We start from the raw sequence: 13788 nt of genomic DNA, 5'->3' as shown, positions 1-13788 counted from the left end.
ATATCACTTCATCCGAGAACAGGTTAAAGAGAATGAAGTTGAAGTATTGCATGTGAAGACCAGAGATCAAGTAGCAAATATTTTTACTAAACCTCTTAAGATCGATGCTTTTCGAAAGTTTAAGAGCCTACTTGGAATGATCGATGGAAGAGAATTTGGTTTAGGGGGGAGTGTTAGAAATTAAACCAAATTTGTTAGTACTTGTTTCCTTTTTGAGTCTGTTCGTATTTCCATATTTTGATAGATATTGTGAGATATTGTTTCTAGTTATATTTTAGGAAAGTTTCCTAAGTCAATTAGATTTCCTAATTAGAATAGGTTTCCTAGAAAGAGGTCTCCTATTTCGAATCAAACTATGGTCTATATATAGTCTATTTCTCTTGTAATTGAGACATGCAATAGAAAGACGCGAATTGCGATTGTTTCACCTTCAAAAATTCCTTTCATCATATCAATATTGTTGCCGCGCCTCTGACGCTCAACAAACGAAGCCATTCGCTCTTCACATGCAGAGGAGGACTAGAGTTGTAGTACAGATGTTTTTTTGTAAAATTCCAGCGTCAGCTTACTTCTTCAATATTTAATCACCTTCTACCAAGTGACAGACTAAAAGAAAATAACGGCAGATAAAACCAAGCACACTGGAAACTTCTGAAAAGCAAGATCCTGTGGCTATGCAAACTTCCTAGCAACTGACACTGCGAATAATAGGACTATCTCCAAGCGACAGCAGCTCTAAACAGAGGACTATGAGGAATTACATTTTTCTTAATTTCTTTCTGTGAGAGTGAAAGAAAAAAAATCTTGAAAACCTTTCAATTTCATCCGTTAATGACTGAGCAAGATTGTCTCACCTCCCCCGCATTGCCTGTTTTTACTTCAACTGCACTGAGCTTCAAGAATGACTGAGCCCAACTTGCAAAGAAACTGTCCTGGTCATTCGCGAAATTCTCTACTTGCCCCCTTGTTCTGTTATCGTTTATCAATACAGAATCCGACTGAAATAGCCCCTTGTGCAACAAGAGATTTCGGTAGTACTGATTGTCAAATGACAGGGATGTATCAGGGTCGTTGTTAACTGTAATGGAAGGACTAGCACCTGCAGGGCAATGTGTCATGAGTTCCTCTGCATAAGTCTTGTCGAGGGATGAGTCAATTAGCAAGAGCTTCCCCTTGGAGTCTGCTTGAAACCTGTCGCTGAATGCACTGCAGTGAGCAGCTCCTATGGTATGTGCTCCTGTCACCTCAAAGCACATAACGTTGTCAACTTTAGACCACGGAGGCTCCAATGGTCTTGTCTGTAAAACTAAACCTTACTTCTACTATTTAGTGAACTAGCAACTAGGATATGCCCAATCCTAAATTTTTCATTTACCTATCAATCCCAAAATTTCCCATTGACTCAAAACAGTTTTCTTTTCCGATGGTCAGGGGGATGCAAGAACCAGGGAATATTTTATTCGTGTGATTCCAACTATAAGGAGAAAAGTCTTTTGCATTGTCGTTATGCTTCCATTAAAAAACATGACAAAAAATACATCTTTTCGTTAACAACTACTCTTAGGGACATTTTCCAAACTTGATGCCTGTACTACTAACCGATCTCGACCATGTTTTGCTTTTTGGAGCTGATATATTCCAGTTATACCTGACAGAGTGACAAGGTCAATCAAGGACAGCCCCTTAGACGAGAAGAGTTTAATCATCTCGTTGATTGTAAAACTCGTATCCACGATGTTGGGTCTTACATTTGAAGCTGCAGAAACTCTCCCATCTTTCCTACCTGTTGGAATCAGAACTGCAGGCCCTCCAGTCTGCATTGAAGCATGCATAATTAAGTGCAAGTGTTTTGTACTTGAAAAATTGGAAAGGAAAAAAGTAGTTTTGAGAATCTGCGTTACCAGTTCAACAGCATCTCTGGCAGCTAATGCAATTATATCGGCGCAAGAAACAGTTCCTGGACAGAATAATTCTAAAACCCTTTTAGCTGAGTCTATGACAGAAAATCCTCCAAGTGATGTATTAGCTGGATCACTTTGCTCCGTTCCATTTCCTCGTATAAGCACGGATGCATCGCAACCCTACCACCATATCATAGTAATCAGTCAATTTGATTTGAAATTATAGTCACCTTGGAAGCAGGCGTAATTTCTTGGCTCAAGTTAGGAGACAGACTCGAGAGAAGTCATGAAGTGTCAGCAAGACCGCACATAGGAAAATTTACTAGTCAATAATTTCATCTACGATGATGGAAGGAGAGACTTTGCATTTAGGAATCTAGATTGCTTGGAGAAACTAAACTTTCAGTATTTGAAATGACTGTCACTATTTTCATAATTTCCATGGATAATTAAGCCATTATGACCTCAGAAAGATTTCTTACTTCTTCAGGACTTCCAACAAAGTTCATGAGATCTTTTTCCTTGGCCTAACAATAGAAGAACAGGAACATACGAGTCGCTATCTTGAGCTTTTAAATTCCTATTACTAAAAAGGAACTCCACGGATTCAACAGATGTGTGTCGAACTTGGCTTAAATTTCCTTCGGCAGGAACCCAATAAAGTTCCCAGTTCAGTCCTTCTACTGAGAAAGATTATGCGAAGCGGTCCATTTGATACAAGGAGGCATGAAGTACATTCCTTGCACTAGTTTCAAGATTACAAAAATCTGTCTCTTTCTAAAGTGAGCAATAAAGAGAAGAAGACTAACCTCCACGAAGCAGTCATGAAAGAGCAAACGAAGGAGCTTCCCAGGGATTGTGGGATCACTGGAAGAAGCTGATCTCACTGTGTTCCCGACTATGAATTCAGCACTAGGACATGAAGCTGCATAGAACCCAAAAGACAGCTGAGCGGAAGAGGCAACCACATGAGCTAGGAAGACGACCAGAAAAATGAGCGGATTCAAAATGAAAACTCTCGTCTCCATGAAGCTTTCAGGTGAATCCTGCACAGAAAGTATCACTGATAAGAGCTGCTGAAAACAACTTATTCGGAGTGAGAGAGGATTTTGATTTTTATCATCATTTAAAGCAGCATTTAATAAATTGGGTGATGTCAGAAGGTAGATGGTTCTTCGGGTCATCATGCATTAACAGCTTATAGAAAGATGAACATGTTGAAGGGATGTGTTGAGAACCGAAACAGAACGATCACGCAGAAAACAGAGAAAATAGACGATGCACGAATTTACCCAGGTTCACCCTCAATTAGGGCTACGTCCTCGCAAAGAGATTTCACTATGTTTTCGGTTTACAGCCACTCAACTCGTTACAATGATCGAAAAACGAGTAAAATATATATATGCCCCAAACGGGCCCAAAACCTAAATCTATATGAAATCTCTTAATCTCGCACCATACGCCACCCAAACCCGTTGAGGTTGGGCGCCGCCCTCGAGCCCCCGCCCGCTCACCGGCGAGTGGTGGCCACCTTTGACCCGGCAACGGAATTTCTGTCGTGGGCGCCGCCCCAACCCCGCCCGCTGACCGGGCACGGCATTACAGGGGGCGCCGCCCGAACCCCGCATTCCGCACGCATGGGTCACATGTCGTCTGACAACACTTCGCTTCCCTAAGCTCACGTGGGCATACCCGTGTGAGAAACAAGGGTCCCCGAAGTATTCGCCAACTCCAACATTCTCCCACTTGGTGAATACTTCGCAAATGAGGGCCTTTCCAATATCATTCTTCTTCAATCCAATCGCAGGTGGAGCACCATTCAAACTTCGCACCAGTGACGGCTTTAGTAAAGAAGTCGAACTATTTTCTACCGTGTCGACCTTTACAATCCGAACCTCTTTCTTCTCTACCTTTTCTCGGATGAAATGATATTGTATATCAATGTGCTTTGTGCGTGAGTGAAATGCTGGATTCTTAGCTAAATAAATAGCCCCTTGATTATCACATCTCACCTCTATGGCACCTTGCTCAAAACCGAGCTCCAAGCACAACCGCCGTAACCATACGGCCTCTTTTCCAAATGAGTAAGAGCCATATACTCACCTCGGTAGAAGAAAGCGCTACCACGCTTTGCCTCCTGCTCATCCAACTCAATGCAACCAAACAATGTGAAAACATATCCGCTAGTGGACCGTCTACTATCAATATCTCCACCCCAATCAGCATCTACATGGCCTACGATATCAAGCATGTTTCCATTCCCCGTACCTTCAAAACATAAAGAAAAATTCAAAGTTCCACGAAGATACCCGAAAACTCTTTTGATCGCATTCCGGTGTTCTCTACCCGGGTTAGACATGTATCGACTCAAGACTCCCACGCTTGGGCTATATCCGGACGCGTGCACACCATAGCATACATCAAGCTTCCCATTGCACTCGCGTATGGAATTCGGGCCATCTCTTCACTTCTTCATCTCGTTTTTGGACATTGTTCCGCGATAGTTTGGTCCCTAAAGGTATAGGGGTACCAACAAGCTTGCGTCTATCATATTGAATTTCTTCAATATTTCTTTTATGTATTTCTCCCCCCCTAACCACAGCTTTCCTTTTCTCACGGTCCCTCCTAATCTCGCATGCCCAAAATAAAATTTGCAGCCCCAAGTCTTTCATTTCGAACTTTTGGCCAGCAAACTCTTCACGGAATTCACCATCTTCGCACTATTCCCAATCAACAACATATCATCCACATATAGCGTGAGAATGACAAACTGACGCCCGTTCTCTTCACATAAACACAATGGTCGAATTTGAACGCACAAAATTAAGATGGAGCATGTACGTGTCAAACTTCGGTACCACATCCTCGGTGACGTTCATTTCCCATATAAAGACTTTTTCAATTTGCACACTAAATTCTCCTTTCCTCTTATTTCAAAGCCTTCGGTTGCCTCATATATATCTCCTCCTCCAAGTCCCCATGAAGGAATGCCGTCTTTACATCCATCCGTTTCTACCTCAAGATCATATGCAAATGCTATAGATCGAACAAACCGTATCGAGGTCAACTTCGCCACGGGAGAGAAAATCTCGTAATAGTCAACTCCCTCAATCGAGAGTACCCCTTGGCTACAAGCCTAGCCTTGTACTTCTCTACAGTCCCATCCGGTTTCAGCTTTCGCTTGAACACCCATTTACACCCAATTGCCTTTCTATCCTTAGGCAATTTACACAAGCTCCATGTTTCACTTTTATCAAGCGATCGCATCTCATCTATCATTGCGAGCTCCCACCGATTCGCATCATCCATAGATCTCGCCTTTTACGTAACTAGGATCATCTCCGTAATGCTCAAAGCATGAAACGTACTCAAAGCACTAAGTGAGTATCGAAGTGGTACCTTTCTTTCCGCGTCGATCTCCCGAGAGCCGGCATGCTATCTATATCCGGTCTTCATCCAATATGCATCCTCAACTTCATTAACCGAGTCCCTTGTTCGATTCAAAATCGACTCTACTAGCCTGCCTTGTGGAATCATCTTCACAGTTTCGTTATAGGACTTTCTTCAAGCACTACCACTTTCTTGGGCTCATCACCTTCGTGTGCCAACCCTGGCGTGATTCACGAAAGACAACATCCCCTCGTATACAATGGTCTTTGATTCTCGGATTCCACGCCTTATAGCCCTTGACCCCTTCCTTGTATCCGACAAATATGTTCTTCTCGGACTTGTTGTCAAGCTTACCCCGCTTCTCCTTGGGTACATGAACATATGCGTCACACCCAAACACCCGAACATGGGACGATTCGGCTTCTTCCCAAACACCGCCTCATATGGTGTACGATCCTTCACCGATGAGGTCGGTGACCTGTTCTTCAAATAACGGCCGTGGCTACGCCTCTTCGCCCAAAATTCGACCCCAAACCCGCCCAACTCAATGCATCTTGCCTTTTCTATGAGTGACCGATTTAATCTTTCGCTTACCCCATTCGCTGAGGCGTATATGGAGTCGTCTTCGCCTTGCAATACCATTATCCACACAAAATTGCTCGAACTTATCCGAACGAATTCACCTCCGTTATCCGTACGAAGGACCTTGATTTTCCCGCCCAATTGGTTTTCAAACAAAACCTTAAATTCTCGAAATTTCTCGAATACATCCGATTTACTTTTAATAAAATAAATCCAACTATATCTCGAAAAATCATCTATGAACGATACATAGTACTGGATCCTCCAATAGATGGAGTCTGAGTAGGTCCAAAAACATCGCCGTGAATCGCCTCGAAAACCTCGCTGCTCTTGTACCAAGGTGTTGGAAGCTAACTCGGTTCCGTTTTCCATGGAGACAAGTTCACGTAACCCGAAACCCATAGAGCATTTTGGAATTCCTTCTACCATCCGACTTGAAGCTAAGGTAGACATCCTTTTCACCGATATGCCCTAACCTCGATGCCACAAGCATGGACGTTTCATGTCCATCTTCCTTGGCCTCTTCGAAAACGAACCCGCTACCAATAGTCACTTGTTTCCCGAGCAGCTTGTATAATGTCCCGTAACGGACTCCTCGTGCAATCACAATAGAACCTCGAGTCATCTTGCACGAATCCTTATCACAAATTAAAATAACCCCCGAATCACCCATCGTACCGACCGATAACAAATTTCTACTCATCAAGGGTATGTGCATCACATCCGAATAGTCTTCACCGTGCCATTACTCATCCTCAGCTTCACCCTGCCACGCCCGACAATTTGAACTGTAGTATCATCTCCGAGCATGACATCCCCACCATTATATTGCTCATATTCACAAAACCAGTCTATGAGGCGCATGTGGTATGAAGCACCGTATCGATCAACCATATATCCTTGTCCTGATCGCGCCATACATGCAAAGCACCCAAATACATATCTCCCGCATCGACCTCCTTTTACCCGAGGATGATTCAGCCTTCTTTCTTAAAACTCTGGCTTGTTTTTACAAATTCCGCTTCACATGGCCCCACTTCTTGACATTTCCAAAGACTGCATTCCCTTCTCTCCCTACTCTTCGATCGCCCACGAGATTTGGATCCGGATCCTCTCGATTCGTAGTCTTATCCGCCGGCCTTCCCCGCCGCCAATGCCTCTTTACCGGAATTTCCCGATCCCTTTCTTCGTGTCTCCTCCGATAACAATGCAGAACACACACTTTCATACGATAATTCCTTTCATCATCTTGGAACTTAACACCGATTGATACGAGTTGACTAATCAATGTGTTAAAGTTATACGAATGTGCGTAAAACGAGTCGCCCTCATGCATCCGAAGATTATACATTTTTCCTCAAAAACGCCTTTATTAACCAAGACTTACTTTGATACGGCGACTCAGCTTCGCCATAGGTCCCCGGCCGTAGGTTCCCCATCACGTTTGTCGAATCGAGTCCGAGACAAAGCCGAATCAAACCCTTTGCTCTTCGATCAATTCGATTCCGCCTTCAATCTCCTTTGGATCTACCGGGTTTGGAAGTTGAATCCGTTTCCTCACCGCTTCCTTGCCTATCACGACACCAGGTTGCGCAACAGCCTTTCCGTTTCGATTGCCGACCAAAGATCTCGATCACGAGAAGATCCTCCATCTTCATCTTCCACGCATCAAACCGCTTCCGTCGAATTTTTCTATCTCAATTCGTGATCCTCCCGACATCTCGAATAAACCCTAATTCCTCGAACAACTCCTGCTTTGATACCAATTGAAGGGATGTGTCGAGAACCGAAATGTAACGATCACGCAGAAAAAGAGAGAAAATAGACGATGCACGAATTTACCTGTGTTCACCCTCAATTAGGGCTACGTGCCTGCAAAGAGATTTCACTATGTTTTCGGTTTGCCCACTCAACTCGTTACAATGATCGAAAAACGAGTAAAATATATATATGCCCCAAACGGGCCCAAACCCAAACCTATATGAAATCTCTTAATCTCGCACCATACGGCCACCCAAACCCGTTGAGGTTTCTGGGCGCCGCTCCCGAAGCCCCCGCCCGCTCACCGGCGAGCGGCAATGTCCGCCGACCGGCAATGGAACCTCGCGTGGGCGCGCCCGAACCCCGCCCGGCTGACCGGCAATGGGGCACTACGTGTCGGGCGCGCCGCCCGAACCCCGCATTCCGCACGCATGGGTCACATGTCGTCGGACAACACTTCGGTTCCTGCTCACGTGGCGTACCCGGTGTGAGAAACAAGGGTCCCCAAGTATTCGCCAACTCCAACACATGTGAGCCTACCATGGAATCCAAATTTGCACCTTGGAGAAGAGAGGACGACTCTGCGAGCATTAAGATACTCCATCTGCCTCTACAACATTATGAAGCACGCCTAGGTTGTGGACGATCGCGTGCCATTTGCATTTTCTTTCTCCACCTTTATCGACCCCCTTTAGTAAAGAGCTCTGACAACATCAGAGGGCAAGTAATGCGCTCTCAGTCTCACTGTCCAAGATTGCCTGCGCTTTTCCCTAGAGCACTTTCGGATCCTAATACGAAGCTGGCATTCACTGTCATGTTGACAAGGTCAATTGAGTGGCTGGTTGCACTTGCAAGACAGCTTTAACGAATCTACCAGTTCAGTGAAAATTCTAGTGCTTAACTCAAGAAGGTATGTTGCCAAGACTAATTTGGATAAATCCATTGCAAGACATCACAGAATGACTGAAAATGGATGCAAAAATCATTACGCTTTGTTTGTTCCCGAAAAAGTTCTACCCACTACAGGGCGTACAGAATTAAGAATCCGGAGGGCATATATGAGTAGGACTCATTATTCTGAGTGATAAATGCAAACCGTTGCCAGCCTACAGGCACAATTCAACGGCCAAAATGCAACTGTGAAGCCACCTGCGTTGCCTCTTCACCATTGTCTTTCCTTCTGGTTTTACTTTCATTTTTATCTTTTCCCTCACCTATATTGGCTTCATTATCAACTGCGCAGGTTTATCATCTATGGGACACTTTCCAACAAATTCCTTATTCAACAAATTCCTCATCACATAATCAGTTTCAATGAGCCACATTTGCATGCATTTGGAAGATATGGTTTCTGATCTGGCAAAGGGGCCCATGGTAGTAACACAACCCAGGCTCATTTATAGTCTTGTGTTGTGTGCTCTTCCCCATGACTTCCTTGAATGGTTGAGTAGAGACCTCAATCAAAATGAAGTCCAGCACTTCTGGGGTTTTGGCTCCATAAAGTTCGCATCCTGAAGAGGCTTTTCAGGTTTAATGAATTCCTTTCTCACTGGATCTGTCCCCTACTCATTTGCATGACAATTATAAAGAGCTGTGTCTCTCCCTTCTGGCGGGAATAAACTCACATCATCGGTAAACATTGTAAAGATGGCAAAAGAAGTTTCCTCAGTCGATTGAAAGTACTTTCTTTCTCGTATTCAAATTCAAAAACTTTAAAACATTGAAAGTTCTTAGGGTAACTTCCCGACATCAAATTGAAACATAGTTAGCATATGTACATCAGTGTTTATCATGAACATTTGCTGGTAAAAATAGGAATTGTCGATAAGAAGTTAACTAAGAACATTGATGTGAAGCAAATGTCAAGTTGTCAACGTACATAATATGGGCCCTCTCATGATATATTTTTCCCTTTCTTTGGGCTGGTGAACCTCAGTGACCGACATGTGTAGAAAGAACCGCAGCTTATGACCCATTACTGCAGATATGCAGATGCCAAGCAAGAGGAGGCCAGCAGTAAACTACTTAAGTTAGCAGATACTCATGATCTTCTTGACTATTCATCCTCAGTTTCCACATTATCTTCTGCAAGCTCTTCGAATTCATCAATATCATCAATAGGAATTTCTTCACTATCAGCGCCCAAAGAACCTATGACATGTAAACAAGTCAATTAGATTTATTGAGAGTCGCAAAACGGTGGGGCCTAGCTTATGTACACTGAGACCGAGTAGATAATATTTACAATATCTCTCTGCGGGCGAAGAGAGCAATCAATGGTATAAACACATAAGCTAACAGCATGCTTACCTTGGTAGATCATTGAAGCGGGACTGCTGATTGGATCCCTTGATTCTGATGTGAGATCAAGAAGGTAAGGAAGTTCCAGTAGTTGCAACAATGATTCTGTCTGAGGGTTTCGAGGCAATGCTGGAGTAGAATGTACATGTAATCATGCCAAGGGTCAGGATAATTTATGAAAGCTCAATCACATTTACTTGGTTACCATAAATTAATACCCCTTAGTTGGTGGTGATTGTGGACAACAGTAGACTACAGGTCTGAACAGGGCTTATTCACACAAGGAAATACAGCTCCAATACAACCAAATAAATAGCATAGATAAAGCAATGTGTCTTTTATGTAATACAGACTACAGTGCGGCAGACAAAAGCCTTGGGCATTTGTAAAATGTGACAATCACTGCCAAAATTCTCAGCCATTGTACTTGGTATATATAGAGCAGGATGCCCTTGAATTCTCATGGAGACATCTTGCTGAAGAATAAGGCATTCCTTAACTTTCAGAAGAAACTACTGTGGCTCTGCAATCAAAGTGTCCTGAACCAAGCATATCTCCATGAAAGAATCGTATATTGATGATAACAGCTCAACTCAAGAAGTCCAAAGTAACTCTGAATATAACAGACCATTTTTAATCAAGCTGCATTAACTCAAGGGTTTCAATGTCAAATCATAAGCCAACATAGCACTGCTAAATATATTTTTTCCAGGCAATTATCCAACACAATGCGATTGCATTCAAGACCAAGCAACCATATAAAAACGCATGGATATATTCTTGGTGTCCAAAAAGAAGTTGAGAAATCAAAGAGGAGTCATACTGGTGACCTCAAAACTCCTACCTTGTGAACCGGTAGAAGAGGATTGAGAGGGATTATGACATGGAACTGTCCTTTCAAATTCAAAAGGTCGAGCACCTCTTTCTTGAAGTCTGCTCCTGACCCATTGTCGACAATCTTGCATGTCAAGTTGAACAGCCCTGTTATAATGATTCACCAGCTAGTCATTACATACAAACAACGATGCTTGCCCACATGGATGGGCTATGCAAAGAAATTGCGAGACATGCACATTTACAAACCCAAAATCTGCACTTTTGGTGGTCAAAGGAAAGACAGAATGAAACTTCCGAGTTATTGACAGCCATTCCTCGTCATACAAAATCTCATGTGGTCCAGGCTCTGACTCAATATCAACGATCTAATAACAAAGCAACATCAGCTTCCACTGCAGAACTCGGTAAAATTGATCAAAAACTAGATCATACCTGTAAAAACTTGCGGCCTGGTAGGCACTTATCAAGAGCAAGAAAATTGGTAACTGGACCACCTTCACCGTGTTGAACAGAAGCAGCAAATTGGCAATGTAGATGGGCAGAAAACCAGTAAGTGGGCTTTAGCTCCTCCAGCAGTTGAGCAGCAGCCTTATTTCCAAGAGTCTTTTGATAGATCTGGAAAGCAATCCTCAAGCATGAATTAAGCAATTCTCCAGAGAGAGAGAGAGAGAGTAATCTTCAAGGCTTGTTAAATCATAGTGGCATCACTATCAAATATTTCTTGTTACCTCTTTCTCGAAAAATGGCTTCTGCTGAATGAGTTTCTTAGAGTTTCCACAATCAGTGATGCCAAGAGGCCAATCATGGGAAAGAAAAATATCGATCCGTTCCTCAACTTGCATAAGTTTGTGCACGTCATATTCACGAACATGGTAAACAGACCTGATGGTGTTCTCGTTATAAGGAGGCCTCTCATAGTGTCCTGTCCACAAAACGCTAACTTAGTTCAATTGTAAAGGGCATCCAGATGTATATGGGTACTGCCACATACTATATGCAACATTAATCAAACTCTGCAGTTAAGGGCCTACTTCATTTGGACAGCAGATGCAGTGCATGTACCAAGATCACTTGCATGAGTGAACAAGTGCTGCACCAATCTGTCATCTGGTTTCAATAGAATTGATCGAAGAAAAACTAACCTAAACGATAATGGCGTGCGTTATAGATTCCGGAGAGTCCACCGATACGGATGTTCCCAAACTTCACCACCCCAGCAAACCCCAAGAAGTATATGTTAGGTGCTGCCCATCCTCCATAGTACCTAGAACAACAACAAATCCACTAAGAATAATAGCCTGGAAGTGAAGAAGTGAAACCATCCAGCCAACCAGCGACATATAAAATCAGCCATACACTTAAAGTTAAATAAAGACAAGATTGAAGGCCTCCAAATGTAGGAAAGACCATATATGTCGGTACGGGTGCCACTTTTACTTGCACATGTAATTAGACAGACAGAGCAATTAAACAAATTCTAAGGGGAACTGCTGCTTCGCAACACGTCACACATTGCCAACTTCAAGACATTAACAATGAAAGATTCGAGGGGTAAAAAGAGGGAAGACACCAAAAATGTTCTAAGAGTCCAGAAATTCGAGAATAGAATCCACTCACAATTCCCACAAGTAATTGGAAGCTTCATGATTCCCGCCAATGAATATAGTCGGAACAGGCGCAACCTCCTCCCCGGAGAAGTACTTCCAAAACGAGTTCATTGCCCGATACTTCCTGGGCACATTCAAGCTCTCCAAATCACTCTCGTTCCTCACAGCCTGAATACCCATCATCGATATGACATCACGTTAATCATCTCTTCAGCTAAACATAAAATTCAAATACTTACATCTTCAAGAATAGAACTTGTCTACGCTAAAAAGAAGCCAATTTCCCACGGAGCTAAAGCGGAGTGGGATGTTTCAACTGAACTCCGGAATCGGGCATCAAACCCACATTCCGACAGGACACAAACCGACAATGCTCGTCGAAATCGAAGCTACCTGAAAGTCGCCGCAACAGAGGAGGAGGTCGACCTTGATGTTGCGCTGGCGCTCGACGTACTGAAGGGTCTTGTAGACGCTGTCGAGGTCTCCATGCATACAACCTTCGACGGCTATCTTCATCGAGGATTTCCGATGTCACCGGGATTCACAGGCGAGTGGGGGTCTAGGGTTTAAGCTTGGAACCACCAAGTCACCGTCGTCGATGGGCGGGTTTCGGAAAACCGAAGAAGGATCTGTTGCCCGCCCGGTGGGAGGCGAAACGGCGGTCGAAAGCGAGCTTCGTCTGGTTGCCTGATTGGGCTTTACAACCTTCTTCATGAGGGGCCAATACAAAGGCCCAAAATGAATTCAAACACATCCTTTATACACGGGTGATCGGTTCCAGGATGGGGGGTCGGTTCTCATCCTGCAATCAGGAGCCAGACCAGAAGAGCCGGCTCCTCATTTATGGAATCGGGAACCGGCCAACCTAGCTCTAGACCACCCGGGAACTGGACAATCCGGTTTATGAGTGGAATCTAAGAATCGACCATATCTCCGTTTTTTTTTTTCTTATTTCCTGTAAGATACAAGTATTGCTGGATAGTATAAACTGCTATACAAGTGATGTTAATAGAACAAGCTCGTGATAAGCTAAGCATGACGATCAAAACAACAACAAGTATAAATGATGAGTCGACATTACTTTTAAATTAGATTATTAGAAATTGAACTCAAATAATTGATGGAAAATCTCACAAAAAAAGGTTGGTCTAGTTGGATGGTTCGAGTGAATGGGTCCACACCTGGAATTGAAAACTTGACCGATATTTATCGATTCCAAATTTTAGGAATCGAGAATCGCCCAAAACTGGTTGGCTCGATCTGATTCTTTTGCTTATCCCTATTCTTTTCTGTCTTCTTTTCCATTACAATGTTAATTTGATACCATCCAGTTTTCTTGTTTGATAGTTCGTTTGGTGTAGCATTGTTGGTAGATTTGGACAAGTGAATGTATCAAGACTTTTTGTCCA

The 13788-nt window shown here is 43.3% G+C and overlaps 1 protein-coding gene across 1 annotated transcript; it reads right to left on the bottom strand.

The window, feature by feature from the left end:
• Window positions 1-612: 612 nt before the first annotated feature.
• On the bottom strand, window positions 613-13111 carry LOC115687381 (uncharacterized). The gene is made up of 15 exons (XM_056306612.1): window positions 12773-13111; window positions 12390-12547; window positions 11915-12036; window positions 11501-11694; window positions 11205-11387; window positions 11019-11137; window positions 10780-10916; window positions 9945-10064; window positions 9692-9785; window positions 6300-6412; window positions 3925-4169; window positions 2711-2947; window positions 1902-2081; window positions 1649-1814; window positions 613-1237 (listed from the first exon to the last, which is right to left on the bottom strand). The coding sequence occupies exons 1-15, from the start codon at window positions 12893-12895 to the stop codon at window positions 822-824; spliced, it is 2607 nt and encodes an 868-aa protein (XP_056162587.1). The 5' UTR covers window positions 12896-13111; the 3' UTR covers window positions 613-821.
• Between the last annotated feature and the right edge of the window lie 677 nt (window positions 13112-13788).

Source organism: Syzygium oleosum, unplaced genomic scaffold (genome assembly GCF_021117445.2).
Source record: "Syzygium oleosum isolate NSW1041296 unplaced genomic scaffold, Sole_v2.1 Sole_v2.46, whole genome shotgun sequence".
NCBI classification, from domain to species: Eukaryota; Viridiplantae; Streptophyta; class Magnoliopsida; order Myrtales; family Myrtaceae; genus Syzygium; species Syzygium oleosum.
Note: the sequence above shows the minus strand (reverse complement) of the source record. Positions and strands in the feature narration are given on the sequence as shown.